At 18.2% G+C, this 14,772-nt stretch overlaps 1 protein-coding gene across 1 annotated transcript; it reads right to left on the bottom strand.

Annotated features, from left to right (window-relative positions):
* Nucleotides 1-12,527: 12,527 nt before the first annotated feature.
* Nucleotides 12,528-13,247, bottom strand: GGS22DRAFT_186906 (ubiquitin 3 binding protein But2 C-terminal domain-containing protein; the record flags this gene model as incomplete). Its single annotated transcript, XM_047964521.1, has 2 exons — nucleotides 12,528-12,643; nucleotides 12,701-13,247. 2 exons carry the CDS (start codon nucleotides 13,245-13,247, stop codon nucleotides 12,528-12,530), a joined length of 663 nt encoding a protein of 220 aa, XP_047820668.1.
* Nucleotides 13,248-14,772: the final 1,525 nt, after the last annotated feature.

The following is a 14,772-nucleotide window of genomic DNA, read 5'->3' as shown; positions in this document are numbered from 1 at the left end:
TTTTTTAAAATTATATCGTCGTATTAAATTACTTTTAAAGCGTTTATATTAAATATTATTATAATAATAATGATAATAAATACTTACATTAATTTAATACGTTTTTTTTTTATCAAAATTAAATTTTATAACTTAATTAATTATTTTAATTATAACAAATGGAAATAAACGTTTCCGGGTGGTTAACGTATTTACGTATATCCTTTTTTCGTTATTAACGTATATCGTTATCGTTAATAAATCTTAACTAATTATTAATATAACCTTTAAAATAATAAAAAACGTTAAAGCTAAATTACGTAATATTATTAATAAAATTAAAAAATACGAACGTTAAAAGTTAATAAAGGTTTTTTAAAACTTTTATTATAAAATATATATTATTTCCTTTATTAAATTATACCTAAAGTTAAAATAATTAATAATATAAAGGGTTTTTAAATAAATATTAATAAATAATAATAATTAGTTTTTTTTTTTTTTAAGTATTATTTTTTTATGTAAATTATAAAAAAATATACGAATATTTACTTTATTATTTACTTAATATTTAAGTAAGTATATAAATAATAAATAAATAAGTATTTAAGGAAAATGCTTAATAAGATTTTATTTACCCGTAATATTAATATTAAATACTTTTTATTAAAAATCCCCGTATTTAAAAATAATATTACATTAAATTACATTCGCTTTATATTACGAATTTACATATAATTATTTTATATTATATACGTTTATTTTAAACCACGCCGTATATTTATTAAAATTTAATTATATTTCCTTTCGTATAATTTTTAATTAAAACTTATAATTTAACGTTATCGTAAAATTTTTTATTAAACTTTAATTATTATATTAAGTTAATAAACGTAGTCGATTATTATTACGCTTAATTTAAAAAATAACGTTAAATGTAATTATACGTAAACTATTAAAAACGATTATACCGTTATATATCATTATAAAATAAAATGAAAAAATATAAAAAATAAATATTAAAATTATTATGTAAAGATTTTAAACGGTTTTCCGGGTTATTCGAATATTAACCGTTAATAAATTTTATATAAATTAAATTTTAATCTTATCTAACTTTTAATAAATATAAACGCTTTTAAATATATTAATATAATAATTTATAATTCGTTTATAAAATAAAGTTATTCCTTATATTTATTTAATAAAAATATATTATTATTATAAATATTTATAATTAATTATTTAAAAATTTAAAATAACCATACTTAAATTTAGTAATAATAACAGCCGCTCGTTTTTAACGTCGTTATTTTTTTCCTTATCGGACTTTTTAATAAAAATTATTAAAAAAAAACTAATTTATATAACCGGAAAAAAGTAACGAATCTTAAACGAGGTTATAAAAATTATAATAATTAAACGTATAAAATTAAATACGGTCGATTTATTTAGTAATTCGTTAATTTTTATTTTAAACTTAAAAAAATTTAATAATATAATTTAAGATTTATAATATATAGTAAAGATTTTTTTAAGATAAATAAAAGAAATGTTAAAACGCGAGTTTATTAATAAAAACGATTTAAAAAGTTATTTTTAACGTTTCGACGAACTTTTATATTACGTTAAAAAGTTTTTTATTAATTTATTATTTATCGTAATTAAGTTATAATCGTTTTTTAACATTATTAAAATTTAAGGTAAATTATTTAAACGGTTTAATTAATTTTACTTACTTATTAATTTTTAAAAAATTAAAGTGCGAAAATTCTTTCGTTATAAAAACATTCCCGAAATATTAAATATTATATTTAATATATTTAATAATATTTTCGTAACTAATAAAACATGGGTAAAATATTTTTATCGGTTATCGTTTAAATATAAAAATAAATTTATTAATTATTAAATAAATAATACTTTTAATTAATTTATTTAATTTTAACTTAATTTTTTTAAAAGTATATTTTAGTTTAAAAATTTTATTAATTTTAATAATTATAATAATAAACTTGTCGTTTTATAAACTAACGAGGAAACGTTATTTTATCGATGTTAAGATTTAGATAAAAAGTTATTACCTTTTTCGGCGTTTAAATATTAAACCGTTCTTAAATTCGATTTATTATTTTTAATAATTTAAAAGTAAATTAATATAATAATTAACTTTTATTAATGGTTTTATCGAATGATTTTATATGTTTTATTTAATTATCATATTTAAAATACATCGTAAAAAAAGCTTATATTCACGTATAACGTAATTAACATTACTTTAATTTACTAAATAATTATTACTTTTTATAATTTCGTTAATTAAATTAATAATTTTACGATTAAAATAATTTCATTAATTTATTTTATAATATTACGATTATATTTTAAAAGGTTAAATAAGTATAAATTATATAAGTTTTATAAAAACGTTAAAAATATTTTTTTTAATAAAAACGGGGAAGTAAAAAATTAATAATTTCTTTTTTTTAAAAAAAAGTACTTAAATTTACATAAATATTTTTATAAAAATAAATATACTAATTTAAGCTTAACTTTTTTCCGCGGGGTTTTTTTTATTTAAGAAACTTTACATGTTAATTATATTAAATATATTAATTAATATTTCTTTTTAAGTATTTTTTTTTTTTAAATGTTTTTTTATTACGTAAAAATATTTATATAATTTCCACGTGATAAAAAAGCATTTAAAAAAAAAAAATAATTAAAAAGAAATATATATTTAACATAATTATATTAATACTATTATATTTCGTTTAATTAAGCCGTAATGGTAAATTTTTCGTTAAAAAATTAATTAAATTTATTATTATTAAATTTATTATTAAATAACTTTTAAAAGTCGAATTTCTTAATCGTTTAAATAAAAACTAGTTAAATATTATATTTAATAATATAATTATAAACCTTAATATAATATAATTATTCGATTTATATTAATTAATTTTAGCGGTTATAACTAATAATATTAATAAATAAAAATTTTAAGAATTAGTTATAATTTTTTAATAATAAACGATAAAAGTGCTTTAAGTATATATCGTTAAGTAATTATATTTTTTCGAATATTTTAATTAAAGTTATCGGGAAATCGGAAATATAAATTTAATTACGTAAATTTATTATTTTATTGATTTAAAATTTTATAAATAAATATAAACGTTTTAAGTAATTAATAAAATTATTTTAAATTTTAATCGAATCGAGAAAATTATATATAAATTTAATAAAATTAGTAAAATTTTAAAAAAAAGTGTCGGTGTAAATTATTAGTTTTATACGTTAACCGATATGAATTTTTAAATTATAAACCATAAAAGAATTTTCGGGGAACATTTATATAAAACGTTTTTAGAAAAAAATAAAGTTAAATTTTAATTAAGTAATAATATTAATTATTTTAATATAAAAGTTAATAAATATATAAAAGTTTTTTAATAAATTATTCGTCGTTTTTTTAAAACGTTTAGTTAACTTTTTTTTCTTTTTTAATTTTAAGGCTCGACGTTTTTTTATTAACGAAAAAAGGGGATTATTCGACACGAAAAACGTAAATGTATATAATTAATGTAAATTATTTATTATATAAAAATTTAATATTAATAAACTTAAAACGTTAATAATAAAAACGTTATTTATTATATTTAATTAATTTATATATATATATATATATATATATGTATATTTTAAATATTAAAAATATATATTAAAAAAAATATATAAAGGATTTAAGTATGAAAAAGAAAAAAAAGAAATAATATTTTTTTAATTATTATAATGAACGAGTTATTAATTTATAAAATAATTATAAACGATATGTTTTTATATTAGATAATAATTAACGAAAATATGCATGGAATAATCGTTAATATAAAATTAATAGCGAATTTTTATGTAATTATTTATTAATATAAATTATAAAATGTTTTCGATTAAATCGGTTATTAAATTAAAAGGAGGAAATATAAAATTACCGATTAAATAATTACATATTTATATTAAAAGTTAATTTTAAAATAACGATAAAATATAAAAAATATATTATAAAACCTTTTATAACGTTTTATTAAAAAAAGTATCGTTATAAAATAATAATGTTTAAAAAATAAATGTTTATAATTTTTTATTAAATAATATTTTATTACGTATAAAATTTTAAATAATTATAATATAATTATTTAATAATATTATAAAGATAATTTTAAGTAATATTATCCGCGTAATATAAAATACGGATTTTTTCACGTAATATTTCGCTAAAAATTAAAAGTATTTTTTTCCGTATATAAATCGCCGTATAATTACTTATATTCGCGATAATTTAATTAATATAAAATTAAAACTTTATTTCATTTATATATTTTTAATTTTAATTTATTTTAATTCGATAAAATAAATTAATAAAAATACGAAACTTAATTTAATCGAAAGTTTAATTAATTATTTTTCGATTAATATAAAGTGTATTTATATTATTTATAAACTAGTAAATATATAAATAATTAAAGTAAAAAACATACTTTAATAATAAAGCTAACATTTCTTTTAAAATTAAAAGTTATTAAATTTATTATTAAAGTATATGTTTTAGTTTAACTTATTATTTCGTAATTAATTTAAATTTTGAATATTTATAATTAAATTAATATAAAAAGCCGTTAAAAGTTAAATCGAGTAATATTAATTATATATTATTAAACTTTTTTATTAATTAATTATTTAAGTTTAGAATCGTTAATATATTTTATATAAAAAATTAAAAGATTTTCGATTAAAAACTTATTAAATAATTAATATATAATCTTATTTTTAATTACTTTTAGCTTAATTAATTTTCGATTTTAACGGTTATAATTTATATTAATCGAATCTTTTTTAAAAGCTTTTTCGATTAATATAAAGTTTATATTTTTACTAATTTATTTCATTAAACGAAAACAAGTTAAAATTAAAAGTGTATAAATGTAATAAGGTATAATTAAAGTTTCGAAAATTATTAATTAAATTATTATTAATATATATATTTATACCGTGATTTATATGCGGGGAAAGGTATATTTAATTTTAACGAAGTATTATATAAGTTTTAAAAGAAAATAAAAAATTAAAAAAAAAAAGGTAATATTTATTTAAAAAATTAAATATTAAGTTAAGTATTATTATTAAAATTATATTAAAATATATATATATTATTTATTTATTTAAATAAATAATTAAAGTTAATATATTAATTAAATATTAAACTAATTAAATAATTTAATATATAAATTTTTATACTTATTTTTATAATTTATAAAGAATATTTATTATAATTATTATTATTTAATAATTAACGTTTATATTATAAAAAAAAAAACGTTTTATAAAAACATTATAATAAAGTTTCGGAATTTTTATTAAGAAAAATTTATTTAAATGTTTATTATTTACGTTATTATTATTAAAATTAAAATTAAAAAAAGATAATAATAATGGTATATACGCATTTAAGTTATTAAGCCGAATAAATTTAAAAGGTTTAAATTTTTCTTTATTAATATTAATATTATCGTTTTTTTTTTTTTCCTTTTTTTCTTTTTTTTTTTTATTAATTAAATATACTATTTATTTTTTTTTAACGGAATACATTTAGTAATATCCTTTTTTATTAATTTTATTTCGGGAGTATTTTTTATTATTAACTTTAACGAATAATAGTAATAATTTTATAACTTAATTTATTAAACTAACATATTTCGTTATAATTTTTAAATTAATATTAAAAGTTAATAAATTTCGTATTAAAAGTTTAAACGAGTTTTATTAAGTTTAAAAAATGCGAAAAGTGTCGTTTTAAAATATAAATTAAATAAAATAAACGAATAGAAATTTACGGGAAATATCGTAAAAAATATGTAATTTATAATTATAATATAACGTTTATTATTCGAAAAAGTAACGAAGCCGCGAATATAAAATATATAACATTAATTTATATTTATTACCGGTATATTTCGAAAATATGAATAGTTTCGTTTAATCGAATATATAATAAATATTAAAATAAAGTAATAAATCGTTAATTAAATTATTTAACGATATTTAAATAAATAAATCGTAAAAATATTACGTTATATTATTTATAAAATATTAATTTTTCACGAACCGAAGAATAATATAAGCGTATTAATTTTTATAAAATACTTGTATAATACGGTAATATTTATCGCGTATAATAATAACGTTAATGTTTATTTATGGTAAAGTTTAAACTTTATATTAAAAAATAAAAAAAATTTCGATATTATTTTAAATTTCGGGTAAATTATCGTAAGGAAATACTTAGTTATTAAAGTTCGGCGTAATAAAATATTAAATTATAATAAATTAACGATTATTTAACTTCGCGAATTACGTTAAACTTATTTTTTAAATATATAAAAATAAAAAAGTAATAAAAACTTTTACGTAAAATATTATCGAAAAAGCAAATAACGCGACGCGCGTTTAAATTAAACTTTTCGGTTAAATATAAATAATTTTTATTATTTTTATTATGAAGTTATATATTTTTAATTAATATGTAATATATAAAATATATTAAATTATAATTAATATTATTATTATTTAAAGTAAAAAAGTATAATAATAAGAAATAACTTTAAAAATATTCGGGATAAAAAATATTAACACTTAAAATTATAATTTATACCGTAATGTTTATATTTATAAAATAAAAAAGGATAAAAAAAACGATTATAATTAAAAATAATTTTTTAAATTTTATTACGTATATTTAAAATAAATAAGTTAATTAATTACGGTAAAACGTTAAAAACGTTAAGTAATAAAAAAATAATAAATAATAATTATAAGTTAAAATAAAACATCCGGGCTAAATAAATAATATTACGATTTAATTTAAAACGTTTTAACTTAACGATATTTTAAATTAAAAAAATTTTAAAAATTATATAATAATTTTTATATATATCTATATTTTATAAGTTAAAATTTTTTTAACCCCTTATTTATCTTTTTAAAACTTATAATAATTTAAAAATTAAATATTTAAAATTATAAAATTAAAAGTTTTAACTATAAAGTAATTTTATAAATATATTATATTTCAAAAAAATATTATTTAAATAAGAAAAAATTAAAATAAATATATTAATAAAGTTAATTCGTTAAAAAATAAAACATTATATAAAAGTTTCGCCTTATTTTCGTAATTAATCGATTTATATAATAAAATATTTACTATAAATTTTAATTAATTATTATAATAAAATAACTTTTATAATTAAATTATTATTATATTTTAAAAAAGTAATTTTTAATTTTATAAATTAATTATTTTATATTATTTAAATATATAAAAAGAAAAAAGAATAATATTTAATTAATATATTTAGTTATAATTTATTTAAATACTTATAAATTACTTAAAATCGAAATTATTTTTTACTAAATTCAAAACTTATCCTTTATTAAATTTAAAATTTATCTTTTATTAAATTTTATTAAAGTATTAATTACGCGATAAAATAACATTATATATATATAAAAATTTTTATAATTTATTATTATAAGTTTTATTATTACTTATATTTAATTTACGAAAAATTATATTTAATTTATAATTTAAAAAAATAATTAATATTAATTATAAATTAATATATAAACTTTTATTTAACATATTTTTAATCTTTTTAACCGTTATTTTAAGTTTATTAATAATTATATTATTCGAATTTTTAAAAAGTTATAACGTGATTATATGGTTTTTAATATTATTATTAATAAAACGTGAAATTATATTTTCGTTTTTATAATAAACGTATAATTAATATTTTAATATATAAAAATAATAATTAAAAAGAAGAATTTATAAAACGATAAAATAAAACTCGAAAATATTAAACCGGATATTAATATTAATAATATTTACTTTAAAAATAATAATATTAATTTTAAAAATAATAACATTTACTTTAAAAATAATAACATTAACCTTAAAAGTGATAATATTTACTTTAAAAATAATAATATTTACTTTAAAAGTGGTAATATTTATTTTAAAAATAGTAATATTTTTTTTTAAAGTCATAACATTTTTTTTTAAAATCGTAACATTAGCTTTTAAAAATATAACGTTAATTTTAAGTTTTATTACGTTAATTTTAAACGTAATAATTAATATTAAACGTGTAAATATTACTTTTAATAATGTTAATATTTATTTTTATTTTTTAAAAAATAATTATAATTTATTAATTATAATTAATTATAAATAAATTATTATATAATAATAATTTATTTATAACTCGAAATATATATTCCGTTATAATTAAAAAGTTAAGTTAAAGTTTTAATTCTATAATGTATATAATAAATATAGAATAGGAATTTAAAAAAATAATATTTAAGTTAATAATTTAAGTAAATAAAGTTTTAAAAAAAATTATTTAAAAAAACATTTTTATAAAAATAAATAATAAGAATTCCACGCGTTATATTATGTTAATTATATTTAAGTATTTATTTTTATGTTTTTAACTTATAAAAAAAAATAACTTAAGTTTAATATGGTTAATATATTTAAAAAAATATATAAAATATATATAAATTTAAAATAATTATTATATAAATAATATTTTTATAATAAAAATAATCCTAAAAATTATTACTAAATAAATTTTTAAGTATTTAAATTAAAACTTTTTAATATATATATAATAAAGGAAATTTTATATAAATAAAAGTTATATTATTTAAAATTAAATTAAATTAAATTTAAAATTATATATATAATTATAATTATTATATAAATATTTTCGACTTTTATTTTAAATATCGTGAATAACGTTACGAATTAATAATAATATAATAAAATATATTATTATAAATTAAATTAAATTAAATTAAATAAATTACTTCGTATAATGTAAAGTTTTTTTTCTTTTTTTTAAAAATAGTATAAATTTTATATATTCGTTAAAAATTAAAAAAAATAAATGGTTAAATATTAAAATATTTATAATTAATATTATTCGTGTTATATAATTTTAATTAATACGCGCGTTATATTAAAAAAAAGCTTAACGTTAATTTAAACGCGTTTTAAATTATATTAAAATTTTATTATATATTTAATTAACTTTAATTATTTATAACTTAATTAATTCGACGTTTTAATTTTTTTAATCTAATTTAATCAAAAACGTTTAATTTAAATTATATGTTATTTTTTTTTTAACTTTTAAACTTTTATTTAATTGTAATATTTAAGGTTAAAAACTAGTTATTATTTCGATTAATTCGAGTTAATTTTAATTTAATTTAATTTCGATTATAAAACTTCGATTTAATTTTTTATTAATTTTAATATAACTAAGTTTATTCGAAAATACGTTATAAAAATAATTAAATTATTTTAATTATTAAATTTTTAAAAATGTTTTAAATGCGAAATAATTAATTAAAAATTTAACATTACGAAAAAATATAAATTTTAAAATCGAATTTAAAAGTTTAAATTACGGTATTTAATTTTTTATTTAATATATATAAAATAATATATATACGTTTTACCGGCGTTTTTCCGGTCCTATATAATATAAATAATATTTATGTATTTAATTATTTAAGTTTAATTTTAAAAATGTAAGGGTTTATCGATAAATATTTCGATTAATTAAAAAATACGCATTCGAATTTAAACTATATTATTAAAATAATAAAACTTTTATAAAAGCTCGATTTTAATTAGTTAAAAAAATATTATAACTTTATATTATTAAGCATAGTTATAAAAGCCGTATATTTATTAAATATTTATTTATTTTATTACTTTTTTTACTATATTTTTATTTATAAAAATTATTTTACGTTTAATCGAAAAGAAAATTAATAACTAAATATTTATAGGATTAAGATTTAGTTTATAAAGTTCCCGTTAAATTCGTAAAGGTTTTATTAATTTTTAATTTTAAAGATAAAATAAATAAAAAGCTTCGTTTATATATATACCGTATTTTTTATAATAAGAATAGTTAAAAACTTTTTACGTAATAACGTTATTATTTTTAAGTTCTTTAATTTCGCTTCGTAATTTAAATAATATAAAATAAAATAAATAATAATGTAATAAAGGTTAATATAAAAGTTTAAAATAATATTTTAAAATTAATGTAATAATTTTTTAAGGTTTTAAGGTTCGTAATCCCCCTTTTTTTTTTTTCGAAAAGGAAATTACGTTTTTATTTAATAATAATTTATTTAATAAGCGTTAGAATTATATTAAGTTTTAAACGTTTAATAATTTCGTGTTAGTTTTAATATATGACTTTTTTATATATTAACATGTTTTTTTAATTAATTATATTTTTAATAATATAATATATAATTATTTAATAATATTTATTTTAATATTAACGATATTTAATATTAATTTTCGTGTAATAAATAATGCGTATACCTTTAATATAATTAGTTTTTTAATATTTATATTAAGTCCGGTTTATTTATTAAATAAACGTATATATATAATTTTAATATATAACGGTAAATAATTATTATTTAAAAAAATAAGTTATAATATTCATTTATAATAATTTACTTATTAAATAATTATATATTTAAAAGTTATTTATTTTATTAAAGAATATTTAAAATTAAAAAAACGTAAACTTAAATTATTATTTAAAAGTAAAATCCCAAGCGTAAAAAAAGTTTATTAAATATCAGTTTTTTTTTAAATTAATAACTAAAAGTTTATAAAATTAAAATTAAGCCCGTAAAGTCCCCGCGAGGGTTTTATTTATAATTAATTTTAAAAGTAAAATAAATAAAAAACTTTACTTATATATATATTATATTTTTTATAAAAAAAGTAGTTAAAAGTTTTTCGCGTAATAACGTTATTATTTCTTAATTTTTTAATTCCGTTTTATAATAAGGTTAATTATTATGATTTTTATTATCGTTATTATTATTATTATAAAAAAGCTATAAAAATATAAAAGATAATATTTTTAATAAATTTAAAAAATAATGTTATATATTAATAATAATATTTTAAAATAATTAAATTTATATTTAATGTAACTTTTATTAAGTAAATACGTGTTTAATTTTATTAATAATATTATTTTTTTTACGCTTTTTTTTTTTTCGTTTTTCGGTAAAGAAAATATAACATAAACCGTTATAATACACGTTTAAAAATATAAATTATTAAATAAATTATAAGGATTTTATATTTAAATGTAAAATGTGAAGCTTAGTTTAATACGTTTAATATACTTTTAATAAAACTTTAAAATAATTATATAAATAACGGTTTTTTAACGTTAATATTAATTATTATTATTATTATTATTTCGTTTAATAAAAGGAAAGAATTAAATTAAATACGTTAAATTAATAAATAATCTTTTTTAAAGATTAAGTATTAATTACGAAAAAAATAATATTAAAGATTTAAATAATAAATAAAGATATAAATAATAATTAATAAAAATTATTTAATTTTTACTTAAATATTATTATATTTATAAACTTTTTTAAATATTATTATACTTTACACTTAAATAAAACTTATTATTAAAATAAAATATATTTACTTTAAAATAAATTAAAAATTTAATATAATAAATATCGGTTTTTTTTAATTACTTTTTACGGATTAAATATTTAAAGTAAAAAATTTTATAACTTTAATATTTAATAATATTCATTTAAAAAAAGAAAAAGAATTCGAATATAAATAATTAAATAACTTATTTTTTTTTTAAAAGTTTATAATTTTTTTTATAACGAAACGATTAATTTTATTAACGCTAATTTACGTTAAGTTTCGAATAATTATTTAAATATAATATTAAAATAAAAAAATTAATTAAATAAGTAAATTATAAGATTTAAATATTAACGTAAAATTAAAAAATAAAGTAAAAAATAAATAATATATAATATATACTTAATAAAAAGTAAAAATAAGTTATATTTTTCTTTAAATTTAATAAATATTTACTTATATAACTTTCATTTTATTTTTTTCCTTATTAATAAACCGTAAAATTTAATAGTAAAAATCGGCGTTATTTTCCCGTTTTAACTTATTAAATTAAAAACTTTATAAAATAAAAAATATTCTTATTTATAATAAATATATATTTACTTAAGTATTAAAAATATTATTATTAAACATTAATAACGTTTTATAAATTATAAAGCATAGTATAAGTTCCATATATACTGCTTATTTATACTGTGTACATTTCAATACATTAATTAAATTGGCGGGTTAGCGGATACGGGCTTATGGTCCACCCTACGAATTGGGCATGGCATGAGAGACCGAGAGAAGTCAAGGCGCTTAGAAGCTAAAATCACGCAGGAACTCGGCATGTTGACTAAATGTCCTAGATTTCCAAGTTAAGGCCAGAGTACAATCCGGACTGATATATACATGAGCCAGACCCAACCCCTGAATTACACGAGGAGATTCAGTCTATTTTCCGGTGATATAAATGTCTTCGGCTTTACCCGCAGTATTCCTCAGGGCAAGGTAGCCCATAGCTATAAGTGTTGTAAATTCCGATCGGGCAGTTGCCCTGATCCTGGAAGAACTCAAAGCTGGTGTCAGTTGATGAAAGCACTACACTCGTGTTAGTATCATAACCTTCTTCCATCCAAAGGAGACGGTTTAGCTTACTCCCAGATACGCATTTCCCAGCCGAAAAGGTACAAGGGCCGACATCGATGGTGTAAGCGAAGCCCGGTTCCATGTGAATAGGCGGAAACGCGGGGAGATTGCCAGGTTGCGGCTGGTTGTTATACGTCGTATGTGAGTCAGGACAGCTGCCGGCCAAGTACCCTGTGAAGCGGAATGTCCCAGGCCCATCGAACTTGTAGTAAGAAGTCTTCAACACGTCCTGGGTAGGGAAGAGGAACTCGAGGGTACAGTTAGCATCGGCACGGTCTTGGGGAACATCGAAGCTGAAAATAGACGAGATGTCGTTCGGCGTAACGCGACCCCTATACTGCGGTCCAAAGGCGCGGTCCGGTTGATTCGAAGACACCTGTGTAATGTAGTGCGGGAATTCGAATTGGCCTGGTTTGAGGTGAGCCGGGCAAGCGTTTTCGTCTCTCTTGTCATGAAGGATCATTTCGTGGTCTCCAAGTGCGCGCTTAGAGATGAGCTCGAAGGGCGCTGCGCTGACCGTGCCCAGAGCCAGAACGAGGCTGAGTAGGAATTGCATTTTGATGCGCGAAGTAAATCGGAAGGGCCACTGTCTGGGGGTTGAGTTGGATGTGGTGTTCAAGGAGCAGGGTGAGGTGAGTGCCGGATTTTCTTTCGTTCTCCCTCAGCGATGTCACATTCTTATACTCCATTTGCGTCCGGTTCAAATAAATGTGGAATATATGTTAGCTTGTAATATACAGGCCAACACCAAGTGCCATTTAACTCCTATAACCCTTCGAGCGCCTCTATCACAAATCTGACTTCTAATCTTTTCCTGTCAAGTTACACCGCATCAATAATCTAAAAGATAGAGTAGATATAGTACCAACCAAATACTGCCATCTAACATAATGCCCGATCGTCTGATGCCAAGGGCAAAGGGAGATGCTGGGCTCGGTATTCATATACATAAAACGGCGCCTGGACTACATGACCTTGCAGCGGTAGCAAGGAATACCCTCGCGGGGTATAGATTGACACCAGTTTCTGGAGAGAAACATACCTCATATCTTCAACGTAGTTACCCGAACAACGTTATCGTGGTTCCACGCAGATTCTCCCTGCTGTGGCAGCGAGAAATACGAATGATATGCCCCTAGATCTTACTTTGATCGTGCGGTCGCTCATGTCCTACCTCATAAATGGATCTAGGAGATAAGATTAAAGGATGTGTACTACACTGCATGGATATATTTTATAGTCGATATGAACACTACATATTCCAGTCTATTCTAGTTTGGAGTGAAGCCTTGGTGTATCGAAGTTTCGTGTTGACTTACCTATCTCATTTACATAAGAGACGCGGGACGAGACGTTGGTCTATCGTTAAAATTTCCTAGCATCATATAGGGTCACGCGTCACGCGTCACGCGTTGCTCGTCACCGTGGCCACTATCAGTCACCTAGGTGGTCAATTCACCAGGCAACAACCGAAGTGAGGGTTAAATAGCATTGTACAGTCACGAATTATCACTCGGCGGCACCTATTCCACGAATATCTTTAACATACCCTATGGGCCCTAGGGTTGGTATAATGGTTAGTGTCACAGAAACCTAGTCGAACCTGCCTTAACGACCACTCTGAGATGGGTGGTCTAGGGTTCGATTCTCGAAGATTGCACATCCTTTGAGACCTTGAAAAGAGGGGGGCAAAGAAATACCTAATAGTGGGGGCGCAGTAGCTAAGAGCCGATCCACCAGATCTTAGGCTGCGCCTGTTTTTTTTCTCCTTTTCATTGTTTCTTCTTATTGTTGCATTGTGTGATCGTTGTGTGATCGTACGAAACAGCATCTAAAAATAGCGGCATCGGATATCTTCTTCGGCTGTACTTCCTCAATAATGAGTTACTACAAAGAAATGGCCTTGAAATAATATTATTATGCCTTCGCCTTTGTCATTACCTATCATCATAGTATTACAGTCATACTCTAGAAAGAACAGCTATGTATTTTTAGATACCTCATAAGTATTTAATAGAAACTGCTCCTCCAGGCCGAATATCCCATGCCTTCCGATCTCTTCACATATCAACAACATCACA

Source organism: Annulohypoxylon maeteangense, assembly GCF_022496945.1.
Source record: "Annulohypoxylon maeteangense strain CBS 123835 unplaced genomic scaffold GGS22scaffold_5, whole genome shotgun sequence".
In the NCBI taxonomy this organism is placed as follows: Eukaryota; Fungi; Ascomycota; class Sordariomycetes; order Xylariales; family Hypoxylaceae; genus Annulohypoxylon; species Annulohypoxylon maeteangense.
This window is presented reverse-complemented; position numbering and strand designations above follow the sequence as displayed.